Source organism: Meriones unguiculatus, chromosome 18 (assembly GCF_030254825.1).
Source record: "Meriones unguiculatus strain TT.TT164.6M chromosome 18, Bangor_MerUng_6.1, whole genome shotgun sequence".
NCBI lineage: Eukaryota > Metazoa > Chordata > Mammalia > Rodentia > Muridae > Meriones > Meriones unguiculatus.
Genome location: NC_083365.1, coordinates 75,743,927 through 75,767,741, shown reverse-complemented (window position 1 = coordinate 75,767,741; position 23,815 = coordinate 75,743,927). Strand labels below are relative to the sequence as shown.

General features: G+C 39.8%; 1 protein-coding gene across 3 annotated transcripts in view; it reads right to left on the bottom strand.

The window, feature by feature from the left end:
- Thsd7b (thrombospondin type 1 domain containing 7B) overlaps positions 1 to 23,815 on the bottom strand; it is an 844,758-nt gene that overhangs the window by 309,767 nt on the left and 511,176 nt on the right. For all 3 annotated transcript variants that reach the window (XM_060372003.1, XM_060372004.1, XM_060372005.1), the window contains exons 11-12: positions 22,930 to 23,059; positions 19,418 to 19,521 (exon numbers count right to left, since the gene is read on the bottom strand). In XM_060372003.1, the coding sequence (XP_060227986.1) occupies positions 19,418 to 19,521; positions 22,930 to 23,059 (234 nt within the window). The remainder of the gene's footprint in view (positions 1 to 19,417; positions 19,522 to 22,929; positions 23,060 to 23,815) is intronic.

The window sequence follows — 23,815 nt, the reverse complement described above, 5'->3', positions numbered from 1 at the left end:
CTTTTTTCCAATTAATGCAAACTTAATAAGAAAGAAATTTACTTACATTGGAAACTATTTTATGCCTACTGCCCAAAGTCATGGCTACTACAGCGTGTGGAATCAGCATGCCTTAAATTAATTACTCAGAAGAAAACAAACAGGAAGATGTACGTTGGTGTTAGGATATAAAAGTATATTCCAACTTTCAGAGGATACCTGGCCAAGTATAGAAAATGATAACCGCTTAGTACATTTGTATATTCTATTAGCTATACAAATAACAAACACAACTTCTTAATATTCTCAACATCGAATTATAAGGTGTGAGGTTTGTATAGCAAAGCAGCACTGAGGTTGCAAAGACTCATGTATAGTCTTAGTTTTTATTTGTTAAATTAATGACTATGAAAGGTAACATTTAAAAATATTAGTGGGGATTTAATATGACCAAGTTAAGGATTTTTCTTCACAATGCAGTAAAATTTTGTTGTTGTTTTTTATCAAATATTTTCTACCAACAAATACTCATGTGTTTTAGAAACAGAAAAGTCAAATTAAGGGCAAATTTGTAGTATGTTGTAAAGAAAGAATTATATATTTGCTACTTAATTCTCAACATTTGTAATGCAGTAGTCTCTTGTCTCTGTATGTGTGTGTGTGAGCTGTGTTTGTGCATATGCATGTGCATGTGTGTGGTGTGTGTTCGTATGTATGTATGTATGTACGTGTATGTATGCATGTGTGTGGTGCACGTATTTTTTAGGAATATTATCCACCATGTTACTTTGTATTCCCTTAATAAATGGAAACTTTGTTTGGAAGGACGAAAAGGATGAGTGATTACATTTTCCCCGTTTTTCTCTATTTTTAATGGGCATTTTCTGCAACACAAAAACATTTTGAGTAGGTTTCCCCTTTCTCCTCATCCTCTCCAGCATGTGTTGTCAACTGAGTTTTTTATTTTAGCCATTCTGATGGGTGTAAGGTGAAATCTCAGGGTCTTTTTGATTTGCAGTTCCCTAATAACTAAGGACGTTGAGCATTTCTTTTTTCTTCATTAATTACACTTTATTTACTTTGTATCCCCCCTTTGATTCCCTCCCTCCTCCTGTCCCAATCCCTCCCTTCCTCCACCCTCTGCACGCATGCCCCTCCCCAAGTCCACTGATAGGGGAGTTCTTCTTTTCCTTCCTTCTAATCCTAGTCAATTAGCTCTCTTCAGGAGTGGCTGGATTGTCTTCTTCTGTAGCCCAGTAAGGCTGCTTCTCCCTTAGGGGGAGGTAATTAAAGAGCAGGCCAATCAGTTCATGTCAGAGACAGTCCCTGTTCCTATTACAATGGAACCCACTTGGATCCTGAACTGCCATGGGCTACATCTGTGCAGGGGTCTTAGGTTATCTCCATGCATAGTCCTTAGTTGGAGTATCAGTCTCAGGAAAGACCCCTGTGCTCAGATTTTTTTGGTTCTTTAAGTGTTTCTCTGCCATTTGGTATTCCTCTATTGAGAATTCTCTGTTTAGCTCTGTACCCCATTTTTAATTGGATTAACTGATTTGTTGTTATTGCAGTTCTTGAGTTCTTTATATATTCTGGATATTAGCCCTCTGTCAGATATAGGGCTGGTGGGAATGTAAACTTGTACAACCACTTTGGCAATCAATCTGGTGCTTTCTCAGACAATTAGGAATAGCACTTCCTCAAGATCCAGCTATACCACTCCTAGCCATATATCAAAAAGATGCTCAAGTATACAAGGACATCTGCTCAAGCATGTTTGTAGCAGCTTTATTTGTAGTAGTCAGAAGATAGAAACAACCCAGATGCCTCTCAAATGAGGAATGGATACAGAAATTGTGGTACATCTATACAATGGAATATTACTCAGCAATAAAAAAAAACAAGGTAATCATGAAATTTGCAGGCAAATGGTGGGAGATGGAAAAGATCATCCTGAGTGAGGTATCCCAGAAGCAGAAAGACACACATAGTATATACTCACTCATAAGTGGATATTAGATATATAATATAGGATAAACATACTAAAAACTGTAAATGTAAAGAAACTAATCAAGAAGGAGGAATCTGGCTAAGATGGCCAATCCCTGTTCAGAAAGGCAAAGAGGATGGACATCAGAAGAGGGAGAAAACAGGGAACAGGACAGGAGCCTACCACAGAGGGTTTCTGAAAGACTCCACCCAGCAGGGTATTAAAGCAGATGCTGAGATTCATAAGCAAACTTTGGGCAGAATGCAGGGAATCTTATGAAAGAAGTAGGAAATAATAAGACCTGGAGAAGCCAGGAATTCCACAAGGAGAGCAACAGAACCAAAAAATCTGGGCCCAGAGTTCTTTGCTGAGACTGCTACTCCAACCAAGGACCATTCATGGAGATAACCTAGAAGCCCTGCATAGATGTAGCCCATGGAAGTTCAGTGTCCAAGTGGGTTCCATAGTAATGGGAACAGGGGCTGTCTCTGACATGAACTCAGTGGCTGGCTCTTTGATCACTTCCCCTTGAAGGGGGAGCAGCCTTACCAGGACACAGAGGAGGACAATGTTGCCACTCCTGATGAGACCTAATAGACTAGGATCAGAAGGAAGAAGAGGAGGACCTCCCCCATCAGTGGACTTCAGGAGGGACATGGGAGAAGAAGGGGAATGGAGTGTGGGATTGGGAGGGAAGGAGAGAGGAAGCTATGGGGGGGGGGATACAAAGTGAATAAACTGTAATTAATAAAAACAAAAATAAATTAAATCTCAAAAAAACCCTTTTGATAAAGGAAACACACTTTTTTTTCTTTTTTTCTTTTCTTTTATTTTATTTTTATCAGTTACATTTTATTAACTCTGTATCCCAGCCGTGTTCCGATCCCTCATTCCCTCCCAGTCCCTCCCTTCCTCCCTCCCTTATCTCCACCGTGCCCCTTTCCAAGTCCACTGATAGGGGGGACCTCCTCCCCATTCATCTGATCCTGTTTTATCAGGTATCTCAATTGGTTTCCCAAAGTGAGGGGAACAGGGACTATTTCTAACAGGAAACACACTTTTTTCTTGCCTTCTAGAGCACATGTTCCTCCCTCATGGACTCTTGGACTGTTACTTTCCCAGGGTCAGGCACAGAACACACCTGTGGCAGCACCCTGCCCTCCCGCTGCTTCAGTTGTCTTACCTGCAACCAGAGCTTTAAGGATGGCTTTTCTTATTGTACACACTTCTCTCCCAAGGCCCCTTAGGTTGTGTTCACGTAACTCCCACCCTCATTTGTTGGTTCTTGTCTCGGTCAGTACCGACCCTCTCCACCCTCTGATGACCTCTGCTTATCGGCATGTCTCCTGCACTGCTCAGCACTCATAATTGTCCCCACTCTCCTGTCTTGGTGTCTGAGGCCTCATGCCCCAGCTGTAGCCCCTCCTTCATTCCCTCCCAATCCCACCTCCTTCCCTCATCTCCCCCTTGACTCTCTCTAAGTCCACTGATAGGGAAAGTCCTCTTCCCCTTCCATCTGATCCTAGCTTATCAGGTCTCACCAGGACTGGCTGCAATGTCTTTCTCTGCGGCCTGGTAAGACTGCTCCTCCCTCCGGGGAGGGAGGAGAGTTCAAAGAGCCAGCCACTGAGTTCATGTCAAAGACAGTCCCTGTTTCCCTTACTAGGGAACCCACTTGGATATTGAGCTGCCATGGGCTATGTTCAAGCAGGGGTTCTAGGTTATATCCATGCATGATCCTTGGTTGGAGAAACAGTCTCAGACAAGCCCCTATGCCCAGATACATTTGGTGCTTATGGAACTCCTGTCCTCTCCAGGTCTTACTAACTCCCTCTTCTTTCATATGATTCCCTGCACTTTGCCCAAAGTTTGGCCATGAGTCTCAGCATCTGCTTTGATACCCTGCTGGGTAGAGTCGTTTAGAGGCCCTCTATGGTAGGCCCCTGTCTTGCTTCTCCTTTTCTCGTACTCTATTTTCTATTGAACCACTGGCCATGCCTTTGTGGCTGCTGGCTCTTTCTAAAGTCTCCAGTCTTCTAGCTCTGACTTATCCTTTTACTCCCCCTAAGTAAAGGAGATCTTTCTGGCTAGATTTCCTGACATCTAATAACAAATGGGCTGTTGCCCCCCCCACCCCACCCCCCGCTGCCACATTACCTCTCTTCTCATTCCAGGCTAATCTTTCTCTTAAACCATGTACAAATTTCATCATTCCTACTCTCAAACACATTCAAAGTACCCAGTTCTTCCCTCTACTGTTTGTTTGTGTGTGTGCGTGTGTATGTCTCTAAATGGTCTCTCATTTGCTCAATGGCTACGTCAAGCCCAGCCCATCTTCTTGTGAGTGAAGCCTGCTGTCAGGACCCTTTGCAGTCACAGCAATCATTTGATGTTATCACGAGGCCCTGTACAACTGGCTGCTGGTTTTCCACCTCTCAGGCCTCCTCTCTCACATTTTCCCTTGCTGGCTTTTCTTGCTCAAGGTCACTGTCCTTTGATATTCACAAAATGCTGCAGGTTCTTTTCTATCTGAGAGTTTCTCATATTCCATGTACAAGCATCCTCCCCTCCTTCCCTCCTTTAAGAACCTTCTGGAAGATCTCTTTCTCAGCAAGTGTTTCCTGTTAACAGAACTAGGCATAACTGTTCCTTTAACTCCATTTCTTCATTCTTCATTCTCTCCCTGTTAGGTTTTCTCCATAGCATTCACCACTGCTGACATTGGACACTCTTTGTTGGTAAGGTACTTCCTTCCACACCGCATTTATTAGAGGAGATAAGGTATGTTTACTCTATTGCTATATTCCAGTATCTAAATGCCTATAGTATAGTAGGTGTTTAAAGGTCTTTACGGTGAATGAACACATTAGTGAAGCCACACAATAGTGCCAAAAAGTGCCAGAAGCAAATATAGAAAGCTGCTGAGGTTAGAGCCAGTTGCCTGGGAGCCAGGGAAGGGAAAGCCAGAGCAGCTGTTCCCAGAGCAGATGAGGGCAGTTGGGTTAATGTCCATCATAAACATTAACAGCACAGCTGTGAGGCAGTGATCCACCACAGTGTTTTTAAAGAGTCAGGGGGAGAAAGGATTCAGTGTCACAACATAAATTACTCAAGAGGTTATGGGTTCCAGTTGTGAAAATATGCCTATTCCTGTGCCACAGAGGAGAGAACTGCAATGAAGGACGCTGCAGCTCACACAGGTACCCAGTCTTCACCGCCACACCCCCCAACCTAAGAGTTTTCCAGAGCTCAGCGTTTTCTCCACAGCAGCCTGCCGTCTGTCCCTGCTGGTCTGGCTTATGCTCCATTCCATTCTCCTTAGCGGTCACAAGCGCTCTTCAACTTTCACCCACACACACTAGTGTCTACCTTCCAGATCAGGTGCTCCCCTACTGATGAGAACGAGCACAGCAGGTTCCTCTTAGCCACTTCCGCTGTATCTGCTTCCAGCATCTGTTTTCTCTTTCAGCAGTATTATCCTTTCATGGAGTCTTAGCAATCATCCAGCTTTAGAGTTTTCAGGTAGTGTATTATACATGGGACAAAATTATCCCCTCTATTTTATGTCGATTTGGTAACACGTTTTGAAATTTTCATTTTCCATTTGGAGAGGCCTAATGCATAATCCCTGCATACAAAGTATACATTCACAAGCATATCCTGTAAGCTTTGGTTAAATTGTGCAACTTAACTAGTAGGTGAAACAGATATGAGACACAATTGTCAGTAGAACAAAGGAGAGAAGGAGGAAAAAGAGAGAGGAAGGTGAGGGGAAAGAAGAGGAGAGGAAGGAAGAAATGAAAGGAGGAAGATAGACTTCTAAGTTTTCATAACCCTCTATAAATTACAGGAGAGCTTGTTAAGGTTAAGTTCTTAAATTACAGATGATTTGCAGATACCACTATAAGAAATGCGGATATTTTGTGAAAATAAATTAACTTCTTTCTCTCTTTATTTATTTATTTTTATTTTTTTTGGTTTAGAAACTTATAAAAGCATGGGCACACAGGAATAAGAAGCAATTTAAAAAGCATTAGGTTTTTAAATGCTAACTATAATGAAATTCCTGTTTGATTTCCCTTAGTACATGAATTGTAGCAGAACAATTCTACCCTTGAAACAGTTTTGTGAAGCTGTAATCAACCTTTATCTGCTCCCACTCATTTCACAAAGCATTTTCATCAAACATATAACAGTGACACATAGCAATTCTCCTATCAGGAATATTGTTCAATATTTCATTACCCAATTGAAAGAACTATGCAAAAGACTGTATACAACACTGCGTTTCATAGTTTAAAGGCGATTTATAAAAAACACAACAAATCTGTAGAGAGAAAGTTACAACTTTTATCTATCATTCACTCATGCCAAATCAATTTCTTATGCTGGATGGAGAAAGGGCATTATGCAGGAGCAATTATTCAAACTTAAAACTGTGTGTAATATTTAACAGCCAGTTAAGTCTACAAGTTTAGACATTCTTTAACATGTACAATGAGGTGTCATTCTTCAAAGAAAATTGTCTCCTCAAATCTTTCTATATTTCAATTGAGGCTGGAGGCTGCAGTAAAACATTATTTTCTAACTGCCTCTGAGATTTCTGGCTCACTAAGAACATGAACACTGTAGCATGAAGTACAATCAATAGCTCTTGTAGTTCATCTTAGATGTACTTGTGTTTAAATAAAGAGCGCACCAATTTAGTTCAGTGGAGTTACAGGATGGTGCCTATGAGGGAGAAGACAGGCACTTTGGGTTCAGTCCAGGAGTATAAGAGGAGCAATCATGGACAGTAGCTACTTCACAGGGATGCAGCAAGGCATGATGGGTCTTTGTTGCTTTAAGTTTAGAAATTGTCATACTTATATAATCTATGTGTGATGACTGATTTACTTCTTTTTGAATATTTGAGACATTTTAAACTGGATTTGTTGGCTTTAAAAATGCTATCAAATCTAACATGAACTCAGTATGTTTATATTCAAAATGATTGGCAATTAGAGAAGGAATAGAAGGACAGGGTGACTCCCCACTTGCTATTTCCTGAGGTCCCCCACAACCTTAACATCTGAAAGTCTTCAGAAATGACAGAGAGTCTGAAGATTAATATACAAGCCAAGTATTAGCAATAGTATAGTTAAGGTAGGTGTGGTAATTCAGTTCTGTAATCCCAGCCCTTGAGAAACTCGAGCCAGGAGGATCATGAGTTAGAAACAAGCTTGGCTAAGCATCAAGGTTCACAAAAACCCAGGTACATGGTGAGACCATCTACAAATAAAAAACTAAAATTAAAAGCAAAAAATAACCAAGAACAAAATAATATGAAAATAATAATGAACCACTTTATTGGAAATAAAATAGGACAGGCAAAGTTATAAATGTGAGTCAAATATTTGAGTCTGCTCTGCCAAAGATCTTAGCTTACATTGGCTTTTGTTTGAGGAGCTACTGAGTGTACTGTGATGGACAAGCCAAGAAGTAAGGAAAATCTGGAATGACCATCTACCCACAGGAGATGCTGTCTCAGTTGCTGGTGTTGTTGCTTTCAGTGATGAGAAAAAGGGAGCCAAAAGTTTTGCAACTCCTGTCTCTTTGTGTGCAGAACCTTTGTTCTTGGAAGCTGTCACAAAACATTCGGTTTCATCTTAGTGTTAACCAACCAGGCTAAACATAAATTGCTCAGTAGGATTTAATCATCTTCTCTGGCAATTAGGAGTTTAGAGTGCCAGGAAACCATGTTGTTCTGAACTCCAGAATCAGGAAAAGTGAGGATATTTTATGGAGCATCCATGACATGTAATAAGTCAGAGCCAATTGTCTTATTAACCCACAGATTAGGCCCTCGCACTTGAGGCACATTTAGCTCATAGGAAGTTGCCAGTTAATGTGGGCAGTAGAGTGGGTCACAGCGGTTGTAAAGTCAGACTAGATGGAATAATACAAATGAAAGTAAGAAAAAGAGTATTTGAGGGTAATTAAGTACAGATAAAGAAAACGGATGAAAATAGCTGTTAAAAAACTGATGAAATACATTTACAGGCAACATATAGACTGTGAGTTCTCTTCACTGACTAGGAAATTATTGGTCAATAGAAATGGACAGAAGGAAATTGTTATAAGGAATGATAAAGAAGAAAGAAATGGTATTTTCAAGGCAAGTAGATTACCCCACATAGTCCTCATTCACTTACAACAGACTGAGAATGCAAAATTGACTTTTGACACTCTGAGTTTCCTTTTGTAAAGTCACTCACAGTAATCATAATATTTTTTCATTATATGATGATAACTATAAAAATGTCCCACAAACAAATGTTCAGGGGGTCTTTGTGTCTACCAAACACAGTCAGCATTAGAAAATTAACAACTTAAAATGAAGACTAATATTAGCAGATAGCAGCAACCATGGGGACACTATTATTTTTCTGGTAATGTAAAGTAGAAAAACTCCTTATTAAATACCAACTGTGCTCACCACAAATTGGATTGTTACAATAATACCATACAAATTAAACTGAGCAGGCCCTAAAATACAAACATGCATTAAATAGTTCTTTATGTGGAGTATAATTATACCATTTACGTCACTTCAAACCCAAACTCCTAGGGTAGTTGCTGATAAGATAGCACGTTAGTCAACATTTCAGTTTGTACAAGTTTTTCAGAATTTAATTATGAGTTTGGAGATTTGCAACAATCACATTTCCATCCACTATACAATTGTAAACTGTGAAGTGCCTTAGATCTACATGTTGAAATAAATGATTTTTTAAAACTGTGTTTAGTATTACTCCAAACAAAAGTACATTAGTAATTAATTTACAGCTATACATACAGTTAAGCAATTAGCTTGTTACTAACCATGAGTGCATGCTATAGGAACTGTTACTTGTATGGGCAGCATTTTAAGTAGTCCTGAAAAATGAAAGGATGTTTTCAACACAGATGTGCTTGAGCAGAAGAAGCTGAAGCTGGAGTTCACGTCTATCATGTAGTGAGAATTTTTAACTCTGTTAGATTATATCAAAGTCATAAGAGGATTACCTTCTATGCCCTTTCACTCTCTCCCTTCCCTCTCTCTCTATCTGTATACATACATATATATATATATATATATATATATATATATATATATATATATACACACACACACACACACACATATGTATTCATGTGTGAGTGGGTGTGTCTGCACATGTCCCTTGGGCATGGGGAATTCATGAATTCATGCATGGCTGAATAAAGCACCTCCAGAAAAATAGAGCAGAGCATTTGGCCCAGAGGGGTACACAGTCCCCATCCTCACACACATCTGGCAAGCAGGACTTGACAAGTGTTTAAATCATGGTTTCAGCACTGGAAACTCAGATCAGTGATATTTTATCTTCAACTTAATTTTTGTTTTACTTTTTAGGAGTAAACTACCCATGCTTAGAATAAGCTGACACAGTCTTTGCTCTCTTAGAGATTAGTCTCTTTTAAGCACAGTTTTTTTCCACTAGCTGAATTAAGTATATATAAACTGATTCTTAATAATTTTAATATGTCTTAATTTTGACCTTATTGTAAAATGAAATCATACACACACTGAGAAGGAGCGCAGGACTGTATCCCTCCAGAGGAACGGTTGAGCATTGTTGAATATGAGCAGTTACTATGTGATGCTATCATAGTTGTGAACCCTGCATTGAGTTTTCATTACGCCTTTATTGTATACAACTTTCGGGAATTTTCTGTGAAGCATTGAAACTTCTCATGGAGCATTTGATGAGCCCTCCCTTATATTTGACAGACTGATGCCTAACAAGTCCCCCATCGGTTAACCAAATTGCCTCATGTGAACATAGGCTGCATGCCTGGAACCTGAACTGCAACTGCAACTACTCTGCTTGCTACCAATGTGGCCAAGTCCCAGGCCGGGGCCCACCCAAGTCTAAAGTAATGAGATTCAGCTATACCTAATGCCGCAGCGTCCAGCCTCTAGCATCCAGAGCTATGATAGCCCAGTGCACAGGGCTTGAGCTAGGTCTCAGCGCATAAGCCTTTGGCACTCAGGGGCCCACGTCTGCTTGACGCCTAAGCGGAGTCCAAAACGTCAGGTATCTGATTGGCAATAGTATTCCATATAGTTTCATCATCACATTTTGCCACCATCTTATACTTCTATAGCACACAGATAACAAAACATTTATCAATAGATTACCCATGTAAGGTAGGGATATATTAGTGTGAAAGCACTGGGGATATTAAGGTGGCTAAAAGGCACATTCCCTACATTTCAAGGGCTGAAAACCCTAACATGAGCACACCCAAGGTTTGATACAATCACAGAGAAAGGAAAAAACAGTTGGAAGTTCACACTGAGAACCTGAGCTGTATGATGGAGACTAGACTTGGCTGGAGAAATGCAATGTCTGAGGTTGGGCTAGGAGAAGGTGTAGGTGGCCAAAGCGGAGGGGAAAGGAAGGCTGCAGCAGCCTGGAGTGATTCACGACCCTGGAGTGTGGGTGCCACCTAGCAGTCACTGGTTAGTGCCTGGGGTTCTCTGGGAGAGAGCAGTAGGAGAAGAACAACATCTGGCTTAAGAAGATGGTTTAGCCTCCTGGCCATGGAATGAATGAGGTAGAGCAGCCATCGAAAACTGATATCTGTATGTTTGTGAACTAATTTGTTCATCTGAAGATTCCAAACCTTGAGGAGAGGGAGGAAGGGAGGGAAGGAAGGAGAGAGAGAGAGAGAAAGAGAGAGAGCTATTTCTGTTGTAATATAGATTAGGGATTATCACTACAGCTTAAATACTGGGACAATTGGGGTCATCTGTTCAGATATTATAGTCAGAAAGACAAATGCTAAAAGGAGGTCATGAAGATGGCATGCAGGTCTGGGTGGAAGACGAGCTAGTCTCTGACCCCGGGGGTCTGAGTATTCACAGGTGGACTCCAAGAAAAACACCATAGCAGAAATAAAGCCAGAGAAAGGAAGTTTCATGAGCTAAAGGTATTGCAGGATGCCAGGTCAGGTCGTGGGAAACAGTTGGAAAGGGGTCTTTATGGACACAGAGACATTTCATGGAGGGTCTGCTGCCTTCCTCCTGTCCCTTCACCTCATTCTTTCTCCCCATCAGGGAACATACGAGGTAGAGGTAAAGGGACTTCCTCTTTGTAATCCCCAAACCCACACATTCATCACTTACCCCTACTGGCCATCTCCAGATGCCTGCATATCTTCACTCAACTACTTCATCTTCACCAACATCATCTGTTTCTCCCGCTCACTGTTTTTGATAGTGGTTCTTGTATTTGTGCACAACAGACATCTCTCATCTCTAAACTTTGAGCTATAGTGTACTTCTTTCTTGGCTTCTCTGACAAATATTTGCAATATTACGCACTCATTATCCATATCCTCCAGATTTCTTGTTCCCAAAAACTATGAATGTTTTCAACATTCAATTACTATATTGAAGCTAAACTCGGTCTATTCAGTTATACCTTTTCAATTAATAAACGTAATACACTTTCTGTCTTTACACACTCATAAAAATAGGGCTCTGTACAGAGACTTTCTTGGTCCCACCATCCCCAGGCTCAATAGTCCCTTCATTGGAGAAATTTGAATAACTTTCACATGCAAGCTCTACATCAAGCCTTTCCCATGGGAAGATGATTTGGTTCCAAAACCTCCATGTTTCCCTACAGACCTGGTTAAGGTTTGGAATCACCTGGGTAGGAAACTTCACCTGGAGAAGCATCCTGCGTGCCTTGACTGGACTGGAAGACACCCCGATTGTGGTCAGACTCTTCTAGTAGTACCCAGATAAAAAGGGTGTGTCACAAAGAAGCTCATCTCACTTCAGATGCCCTCGGCCTCTTGGGGCCCCTATTAAAATAGTATGCAAGGAAGGCCTCTATCACAGTGTGTATGTGTCATGAGCTCATTTTGTACCAGTAATTTATGGCAACATTTTTTCTCCTCATCGCCCAGTCCTCACTGGTCTATACTGAATGCTTTCAACTGATTGTGATGCTTTTCATGGTGTGTAAGATTAGCTACTGGATGGCATTGATTTCTTTTTCTTAAAGGACTTTTATGTGTGTTTCTTCTAATTCATTGCCAGTATTACTATTCTATTGTGGCTTCCAAATTTCCTCTTGGCATAATTTCAGAGGCTTCATGAGCTCTCATCCTTCCTATTTTCAGTTTCTATTTTTCGTATCCTTCCAGAAAACAGATGACTTGAGGTGCTCGATTACTTTAATTGACTTAGTATGTTTTTAATTCTCACTTCCCATATACCTGATTTAAAATGGGATTGTTTATTTTCCGTTTTACTTGCCATGTAACTTCTTTATAATATTTTTGGCCTTAAAAGACACTCTTTTGAGGCCTGTACATCTGTTTGAATTCAGAGACTCCATAGAGGTGACACGTGGCACACCTGTGTTGATTTTATAGTTCCTGGCACAAGTGTGAGTTTCTTGTTCAGTTGCTTCTACCTGGAATGAGCACTGAGGCAGTTTTCATTTGGAAAAGCACACAAAAATGCTCAGATTTATCTCCTTCTGCTCCAATCCTGAGAAGAAGCCCTGGATAAACAAATGCCTGGACCTTGCTTGCACCAGTGCAAAGGGAAGTCAGGGATGCACTTCTCCTTAAAGAGATGGGATTTGGCTCTGCACAAAAGACACATAATTCTATTATATATACAATAATATAATATAATATATAATATATAATAAGAAATATATAGAATATATATATATATATATATATATATGATTTTTTTGTAGACTTTAAAATTTATATCAGTGTTTCTGGAGGGAACACAATTCTGTAACTGAGAGTAATATGGATGGCTGGGAGAGAAACTTCTCATTCGGAGTTTTGCAACTGACTGCACTCTGTAGTTGAAATTTCTTTTATCCATCCTCACTATCAGCACCCATTTCATTAGGAAAATGTCATCTGAGGATATGAGTGAGGTAGATATGGGGGCAGGACTGCGCTGTCCCTGGAATCCTCACTTGTTGCATTAAAAGAAGAGAGGCTAGCGCACGGAGATACGACTGAAGCAACAGCTGGCTAACAGCGTGTAACTGAAGCATTCTGCCCCAGGTTGCACATCTCCTTTAATATTTATATTTAATTTATCACTGAGCCTTAAAATATGCATATTTTACCTGCAGCCACCACAAAAGCCACAGAGATAATCCTACCCTGAAACACATGAAGGAAATGAAAAATGCCTCCAGGAGCCGCGACACACTTATATTAAAATTCAATCTCTGCTGTGACCCAGCCCTCCTCTCTCAAAACCAGAACCTATGGTGTTATCAAACCCACACTCTTGTCATGCTTACAGGATATTTTAATTTTGAGAGTTGTCCTACACTGTCAACTTAATTTCTACAGTCTAACCTGGTCACCCTTATTTTCACACTTTCAGCAATTATGTTTAAGAGAGAGATGTTTTCAAAGAATGATTCTTTCGGATTGGATGGCGGATCTGTGTTCAGGGTACTTGCTGCTTTACAGGGGACCCACATTTGGTTCCCACCCACTGGTGGCTTATGATGGTCTGCCACTCCAGTTCCAGGAGAGCCAACTCCGTATTCCTGCTTGCATAGCACCAGGAACACAGCTAGTGTAAAGACATGCAGGCGAAACACTCATGCACATAAAAGTCAACACATTTTTAAATGGCTCTTATACTCTTTATGATACTAGTAATTACTCTTTTGGTACATGTAACAGAGCAATGGTTTGAGCTGATAAAGGGCATTATGCACTCTAACAGTACCTTCTGACACTGTTGTCTTTGTGTTGTTGGTGCTTTGTTTCCTTTAGATAGGGCTGTAGGTGTGGTGGGAAGGCTGACTTGAGCTAGCATTCCTCTGCCACATCCTCCAGGACTAAGATAATAGTCATGCACAACTATGTCCAGCTTATAAATATTCTTTAATAAAATGAATACTGAAGCCTGATTACACTTTTCTATTTTATTAACAAGGTTATTAAACAAAACTTCACCAGAGATATTGACCCTGGTGTGTTGGATAATGATCTGGTATTTGGAGTCACTTGCGACCTTTGTGGAGAGCATATGAGGACCTGAGGTAATGTATGAGGACCAGATGAAGTCCTAAATTTTGTAGGAAAAGGTTATTAGTATTTAGTATTAATCTATATAATGATTCCGGCAGTTATTATTTAACCCACTATCATATCAGTAAGTGAATGTGTTGTGGATGTGAGCATGACCAGGTCAAGGACCACAATGCCTCAAGAAATGAGAATGGCAAAGGTTTCCCCGGTCTGTGTGCAAATGTTGGCCTGTATGCAGAAATTAAGGGCTACAGTGTCCTCCTGCTCATTCACAGCATGGGGATGCTTCCCTACGGGACTGCCTCCCTAGCTAACCCATCCTCTCCTTCAGCTTCTACAATAAACCATCCCTCTGTTCAGACGTAAATGCTCCGAGTTTCCAGACTGCTGCTGCTGTGCCTCCATCAGATCATAAGGCCCAGCTTTTCTGTACTGTGTCTATGTGTCTGCCCTTCCTCCATTGTCTCATTGCCCCAATCAGGTTTTCAGGACTCAAAGGCATACAAGGCAGCTGCACCCTTTCATAAATCCCCAGGGGAAAAACCCAGATGTTTTACAAAAGTTTTATGGGTAAAAGGGTGTCAATGAGTCCCCATGCCTAACTGGCAAGGCCCATAGCAAAAGACAATGTAGCTCATTTCTATCTAAGTCAAGAAGGATCCTACAGATCTACTCCATTTTTCTTCCCAGAAAATGTATTTCTTCCTCCTTCAACAGCAAACACAAACCAAATAAAATGACAAAGGCAAAGACTACACATATCTCTGAGTACAGCTATTAATTATTATAATTAACCCAAGACACATGTTTCCCACAACGGGCCTATGGAAATAACCTTCTGGTTGTGATCTGTGTAGGGACCATGAGAGAATCAACCTTTGTAATAAAAGCATACCTCCATTTTGAAAATAAGATAGCAAAGATTTAGAAGTTTGCTCTTTGCCTCCCCAAAAGAAATGTCTTCCATGGGAGAGAAAATTATGAGTGGCTGATGGCTGTACTCTGGATCTTGAATGTTTCCAGTGGCTCACATGTGAAGGCTTGACTGCTAGCCTTTACCCTAGGGGGATGGGGAGTAGTGGTGAGGGGCAGATCACTGAGGCTAGGCTCTAGAAGGAGACACCAGGAGTCTGGCTCTCTCCTGCACCTCTCTCTTTTACTGTCCAGCATCATGAAGTGAGCAGGCTCCTCAGCCATGTATCCCTAGTGTGCTGTGTGGCCTCAGCACACTTTCGAAAGCAATGGGCCAACTGACCATGAACTGGAATCCTCAGAAATGGAACCAAGGCACTTCTTTCCTCCTCAGGTTGATTTTTCCATGGTATCCAGTCACAGTGTCAGAAACGAACACTTGGATTGACAGTTTTGACATGTGACTGTCATTTTCAGACTGTGTGTTTGTGATATATTCCTGTGTGTTTTCTAGACCAGAGTGAGTGATAAGGTAATGGCACTAAGGTAATGATGGTTGTGATCTTTATCATTCCCTTTCTTTCTATGAAGACAGTGTCACTCAAAACAAAAATCGTTAGAGAATTAAAGTACTCAGATTTACAATGTGCGTGGTTTGTTCTGAATCCAGTTTATATAATTTATTGATTGATTTGGGGCTTTTATGAATATATACTTTACAGCCCATGGTTTGTATAAGCTTGGGAAATTGGATAAATCAAATTTTACAGATTCAATCACAAATTAAAGACTCTAGAAAGAAATTAGGTTATGAAAAATTATGACATCAAGCATACTTTATGAAAATAATGGACATACAGATACACACACGCAGCATACACATTCCAATCTTTGGAAACCAGGTTTTATTACCACTAACCTAGAGCACAATGTTCCTTCAGCTTTCCCACCTGTTTCTCACTCTCCTCCTTCCTCAAAAGTGAAAGGTGACCCAGATTTATTCTTATACTGGATTATTTCAAGCATTTTTAAAAGTAGCAAAAAAAAAGAAAAAAAAAAGAAAAAAACAAGTTTTAGGAGATCCTTTATGGGCGAAGCACACAGATTCCCATAAACTATTGTGTGAGAAGTCTATGCCTTTTATTGTGATGAAAACTAATTAAGAAAGAACAAAGAGATTTGACGATGGTTACAGGCCTGCCTTCTCCATTTCTCACAAACATTATTCAGTGAAAGTAAGCTGAAAAGGAGCGCAGGCACTTCAAGATGTCAAGAACATTGTAAACACAGAAAGCGTCACCCTCTGCCCCCACTTCCTCTCCATCACAGTGCCACAGTGTTGTCTTTCCGACAACAGGGGACACCCAACACTTGATGAATCAGGTATGGTCCAAAAGGAAAACCTATGGGTGTCTTTTGAGCTAGCTTTGAATGAGTCATTTCGGGTAGCAAAATTAAAATTACTCCACAGTTAGTTTCACACTCTGAGGAATTTTAGGACCCTTGCTTTTTTTCTTTTGTATTACTAAAACTTTTACCCCTTCAAGCATAGTTATTTTTAAAAATAAGAGTATGTATATTTCTTTCTCCTATATTATCATTTGTCACAAAAGATTAACCCATATTCTTTCCTTATTCAAATTAAGCACAACTAACTGGGTAGAAAAATGTCTGGCTCTATATGAAGGATAGGGTAGCTCAGACAGTGCAACCCAAAATCTCGCTGCCCTGGCTAGATGCAGCATTTTGCAATAGCTGTATTCCTGTCTGCTCCTTTTCTTTACCCTTCCTTGATTAGAAGAGAAATACATAAATGAGTTTTAAATGTTCACCAACTAAACAAGTTAACAACATAAACACAATGAAATAAAGCAACAGGTCTTTATATTTCTAGAAACGTGATTAAAAACACCAAAAATAAATGAATAAAACATACAAACAGTGGTTAAGATACATCTCTAGGTCTATTGCTGAGTTAATCCAATATAGCAAAAAAGAAACTCAAGTTGATGGATTTGCCTAGTAGGCAAGAACTACACCTCTCTCTGCTTAGGGTTTCTGTCAAATCTGACGGATATGCAGGTTTCCTCTGTCAAGGCTTCTAGAAGACAGGTGTCAATATGTCCAAGCCTTGCTCTTTAGTGGTTCTGCACCTTCTGTGACCCTTTAATATAGTTCTCATGTTGTGCTGACCCCCAGTCATAAAAATATTTCGTTGTTACTTCATAACTGTAATTTTGGTACTCTCATGAGTCAAAATGTAAATATCTGATATGCAGGATATCCAATAGGTCACCCCTGTGAAAGGGTGGTTCAGCCCCTGAGAGGATCAGGATTGGCAGACTGAGAACCGCTGCTCGTGACGCTGAAGAGTTTCATTCTGGAAGGAATGACTGGAATATCTGTAAGGCTAGGCTGTGTTTGGGAGTGAACTGTGCAGGAACAAATCTGCCAAGCATCATGAGGCCTCAGCATTTCTGAGACTGCACTGAATGGCAACAGGGAAGCATGACTCATGAGAATTTACTGTATGGTCCAAGCTTCAGCTCCCTCAGAGCTACAGAGGAGCCACAGAGAGAAGAGGGCGGCTCTCCAGATATAGAGTCTCGATCAAAATGGATACAACACACAAAGACAAACCCTTTGCAAGGAGTCTGATGCTGCTGTAAGCTACGGAGAATTTCCACAGGCGAGACTCCCCGTAGTGGTAGAATAGCAACACTAGAGTGAAATCCGGCCTAGTGGCAGCAGGAGTAGGTTAGTAGCTCTCTGTATAACACATGCTAGCCCTGTGGACTACTTTGGTCCTGCCCCTTACCTCGTCTCTTTTCCAGAGAAAATGGCCTCCTTTCCAAGGATGATTCCCAGTTTTCCCAATATACTCATAATGCCTCAGAGATGGGCCGCATCACGTATACTATAAGGGACTTTTGTTTTCTGCAGATATTTTCATCTTGCCCTGATCCTTGTGTCATACTGTGATGTGGACTAAGACCCCATTCATTAGCCCTTGAGGGATTGCTTTGTTTCCTTTCACTTCCCAAAGCTGATGCTGAGAACCCCTGTGTTTGGCTTATAACTTCCTTTGGAAGGCTGGGGACTAGATCATTTTCCTGTGTCTTTCAATTTCACACCAATGGGTCTAATGTAAGTCTTTTTCAATTAATTTGAACTTGTTGAACTAAGAGATGTATAGTTTCCCAAAAAGGCATTTTCTTGGATTACTTAATTGACAATTTTTCATATTTAAAAAAAAAATTTCTTTTCTGTTTTATTACCTCCTATTCATTTATTTCTTATTTGTGTTCTTTCATACTAGAGGCCTTTTCAAGAATCCAGTGACATTATTTTTATTAATTATATAATACTAACATTTAGAGGGTTTTTATGGGTATTAGGGGCATGGTGTCTGGTGGACAGTCAAGAGTATCTAAGTTACAATATCTGATAATATTAATTTCTAAATGTCATTATCTGTGGGAAAAAGAATCCCAGTCTTGTATAGGTGAAGTAGTGCAAACAGAGCTAGAAATGCATTGGTACTACCCAGCAAGGCTGCTCAAGCAGAGGAGGGGAGGAAACACTGAGATGTCCCACGGTCTCTCTGGTAGTCCACACTGAGATGTCCCACGGTAATCTGGATTTCACTTTAGCCTCTCTCTTCTCCTCTACCCTCCCACTGTTTCCAGTGACACAGTCTCTCTTGGTGTGTCTGGATAGTAAAGCAGGAGGCTCCAACAAAAGTAGGCGACGAGGCATTCCACTTTCAGAATGAAGCACTTCCCATCAAACCCTTACAGTTAAACCTTGTATCGGGAACAAGACAGGAGGGGGCAGCCCTCATTAGGGGCTTTTCAGAGAGTTGCTGCTCTTCCTAGAGGTTCACAACAAGACACCCTACTTCAGACACAGAAGTCTGGCACAATGCCTTTTAGAAATTTTAATACTTCCTGTGCATCTTACACGGTGAACGCTTACGTAACCAACACCTGCACATGCACACACTCACACACACACACCAGCATCGTTAAGGTCAGTCACTTTACCCACTTGTGGTTTTATTCATATATTTAATCAGCACATAAACATACCATGTAAACAAAGTGTCATTTGTGCTTTCAGATCTGATTTTGGCATGTTCATAACACCTTGGCTCTTACCCAACACTCATTCACAATACAGACATTGAGATCAGTTATGACTGAGATATATTTATTTCTTTGCTTTAGTGCTGAGATGCAGTGAAAGGTTATGGTTAATTGATGATATTTAACTAGTGACTCTAATGCAAGGAGTAAATCTAGTGATAAATATAAATGCCTCAGTCCAGAAATATCACAACTTGCTCAGATATCAAGAATAAACAGCCAAGTACAGTATAATGTGACTTTAGCACATGAACATAAAGCTCTGTGAAGCTCCACTTACCCCTTATCTGCAGCCCCTTCCCACAGGCCTCACTGGTGCCTGTTCTCCCCTGTCTGACAGACTCTGGAACCAAGATGCAAGGGCTCCATTTCTGCGATTTCCACCTGAGATCACAGAGAGAACAGAACCGAACTTTTACCACAACAAATATGCAGAGGAAATACTCTCAATACTTGACTTAGAAATGCAAAAATAGTAAGACCAGGGCTCAGTTAGCTTGGATTTGGGAGGAACCATGTCTGCTACTATATTCTTTGCTTATGGGGTCTATGACCTCACTCATGGCTGGTGAGGTCACAGACCCCAAAGTAGAACCTACTACCCCTACTTTCCTAGACAAGAATACCTTATCTCTATACCCGAGGATAAATGTAGCTCTCACACTTCATGAAAGAAACCTCCTTCTTCAGCAAAGAAGACTCTTAGAGAAATCCACAGTGATTCAAAATACAAATGGCAGACAATAGGGTGACCAGCCCAACAGATAATAATAATCTATAATGCAACTTTTACACCAATGTCTCAAAAACATATGTAAAAAAAAACATCATATATATTCTGATTCTTGAACACATATGCACACGTGTTACAATCAATCAATCAATAAATTAATCAATCAATAAATTAATCAATCAATCAATAATATAAAATCCAGCCCTAGTGAGTGCTGGGGATGGTAAGATTTGGGTTGTTGACTCTACTCACCAGCCTGGTTCCTGATTAAAGCTTTGACTCTTCTTTTGGGAATTTGAACATTTCATGTGTGAATCTTATTTCAGATAAAAAAATAATAACAGCGAGAAGCTCAAAATATGCAGATCACTTTGCTTATTTACAATCATTAAAAAAATAATAAATGTAAAGAAGAAAAGGGAGTAATCCTTGTGTCCTACCAAAACAAAGAAGATCCAGAGTTTGAACATCTGAAATCTTGGGATGCAAACTTTCACCCATTCTCATGTGCTTCTGCCTTCTTTTAAAAAAATATGGTACTTTTAGGTTTCAGGCATATCTCTACTATTTTTGTCAATCATGGAATGAAATGCAAAAGGTGACCATAGGCACCGACCTTACTCCCAAGTTCATCTCAGGGAAGAGAACTGGATATTACTGGATGAGATTTCAGGACTTGCTTGCCTCTGAGGAAATGGTCTCTGAGGAAGTCACCTTGCTTCTCTCTGCTTACCTTTCTCAAGTTAATAAAAATTGTCTCTTTCACACATGGAGGATGGCTTCTGCTTTTAAAATTATTGCTGCACAGTTTTCCAGAAAACTCAAGGCCAAAGTCTAAGCACGGTTTTTGTTCTTTCAGTAAGTGTGCATTTATGGTCTGTTTCATATAAGCCAAACACTTTAATAAAACAAGAGCTACTTTATCCACCGGACAAACTTTATGAGCTCCTTAACAAAATATGACCAGTAAAGAAATATATCATTGATCACCTTCAAGTGGCTTCTTTAATGAGAATGACTGAAGAGTTTGGTTGAAAATCAGGAAACACAAATAGAAAGCATGTCATGATCAAATAAATCAGCTATTAACTTCCACAAGAATGAAATCACTTTGTTTACACATAGATTCCTTCAGCATAGTCGCATCCACAGTCGCTAGGGTGGTGATGGGCTCAGGTCCACATTTTGAATCATGATGTGTTAAATTGAAGTGCTACCAAATAGCAAGTATGGAGGAAAACTGAACGGTCCACCAAAGGTTGCTGAGATTTCAGCTGATTATAATGGCTCTGGTTCATGAAAATGTCTGATAATATTTGGTTTGGCTGAGTTTTTCATTTGGCTACTTTCCCTGAGAGAGCTTTTCTGGACGGAGGCATTGTGTATGGACAGACACAAGAGGGTGATTATGGACAGTGATTCCGTGGCTATGGGATCAAAGAGCAGTCTGGCAGCTGATCCCAATGATTCTCTACATCCTCCCCAAACTGTCCATCAAACTGGAATGATGGAGTGAAGCACAGGCAGAAGAGTGGGTCTGGACTTCTCAATGACACACGTGTAGAACCTAAATGTGCTCTCTTTGGAAAAGCAACGAAACCACATTGTTCCTGACTAAGTTAGCCCTTTAGCCTCACAGCTTTAAGACACATTTTCTGAAATTATTAGGATGAAACATTAGATAATTTTGCAAAATGTATTTTGAGTGAGTTGGTAAAACTATATGATCTTTAATCCATGAGCTATTATCATAAATCAGTGACTATGTTTAATCTAAGATTATTTAAAAGCAATGGTATCAATGAATTTGAAACTCAAATTCTAAAAGACTGGAAACATCATATATATTCTGAAGGGTAAGACTTGAAAAAAAAAGTTGGATATTGTTTCATATAACAGTAAATACCAATTTCTGAAAGGGAAGAAGATAGAAGGAACATAAAAATTTATTACCCTTTTCTCTTATTAAAAAGAGGGGAGTTGGGAACAAGTATCATCAAGGACACATTTTAGATCTGGATGAAATTTACCAAGAATAAAAAATATTATTATAAATGTATTATCCAGCTGGTTAATATACACGCATCTCATTTTACTCTTGAAGCATGCCATATTCTTTAATAGCTTGTTGAAAGTTGTAAGATGAGAACAACAGGATGAGTGTGTACCTCTTGGTGTGATGGTATTTTGTACATGTTTGTATTGTGTTTGCATATGTATGTCTATGTTTCTGCACATGTGTCTCTGCATGTGTAAGCACATATATGTATGTGTGTATGTATGTGTGGATCTATATCTGTGTATGTATATGTATGTATTGTGTGCATATGTATGTCTTCATATGGTGTTTGTGTGTGTTTATGTGCATGTGTCTATATGAGTCTAGGAGTGCTGTATGTATATGTGGTTTTGTTCACTTCTCTCCATGTATGTATGTCTTTATGTGTGTGATCGTTTATGTGCCTGTGTATCTGTATGTCTGTGTCTATGTGTTTCTACGAGCATATATTTAAATGTGTATGTGTGCACATGCTTTTTTGTGTTTGTGTATGTATGTAAGTCTGCATATGTGTGTATGTGTTTATATGTGTTTGTGTGTATCTGCATGTCTTTGTATATGCCTGTGGATGTGTGTTTGAATGTACATATTTTATATAGGTCTATGTGTATGTGTTTATATGTGTTTGTGTCTGATTGTATCTGTGTCTATAAGCGTTTATGTCTATGTGTGTATAAGTGTGGTATGTGTTTGTGTGAGTGTTCTAGATAAAAATCTCATCCCATCTCTCTTTAGAACATTATCCAGAAAGCTGATTGCAGAAAAGGCAGCATTCCAGCAGCTCATTTATAGCAAATTATCCTCTAGTTTTACTCTGCTGTTAATTATGTATTCATGTTCTTTATTCTTTCTGAATACGTTCCAGTAAAAAAAAATACTGAATATTTGAAGGTATAAGATGTTACAACTTTAAAAAAATTCACTAAGCAACCATATATAAAAGGAAATAAGGTACAATTATGCTCAGGTAATGATAATCCAAAAGTAACTAAGTACCTACCGGTATGTAGGACACAATGAGATATCTTCACACTCTCTCTCTTCAAATAAGGTATCCGGGCACTCCTGACCTCCATTGGCTGCTTCCTGAATGATAATCCTATATCGAGACTGTTTTATTGTGGTATTTCCTGTAGAAAATGAGAAATAAAATTATAGTCCCTTTTCCATCGACACAGATCAACTCCAGGTAGCACCTGGAAGGAAAGTAAAAAAGAGTTAGGCTAAGCATATTTTTAAAGGGAAGCTGAAATGAGTGCAGTGACTGCTGGGAGCTGATTGTCAATCTCCCTCCCGTGCAAGAAGTTTCACACGGAGGCACTGTAAACTCAAATGTTATTTCCAACCTCTGTGTTCTGATGGTCAAAACTACCTTCTACTGTCTCAATGTGTTTTTAGTTAAAACAGCTTTTAACAGAAGGCTTTTGTTTTGTTTTCTTTCTATGTGTATATGAGTGTTTTTCCTCATGATGTCTATGAACCAAAAGGAAGTAAAGGGGCGGGTACAACCCTGGTAGTTCAACAGGAAGTAAAGGGGGCGGGTAGTTCAAAGACATGAGCAGAAGAGCAAGATCAGAAGACAGATAAGGAAGTTGAGCATTTCTTTAAGCGTTCTTTGGCCATTCTATATTCCTCTACAGAGAATTCTCTGTTTAGCTCTGTACCCATTTTTAAATTGGATTTTTTGATTTGTTTCTGTTTAACTTCTTGAATTCTTCATATATTCTGGATATTAGCCCTCTGTCAGATATAAGGTTGGTGACAATCCTTTCCCAATCTGTTGGCTGTTGTTTTGTTCTCATGACAGTGTCCTTTGCTTTACAGAAGCTTTTCAGTTTCATGAGGTCCCATTTATTGATTGTTGCTCTTAGAGCCTGTGCTGTTGG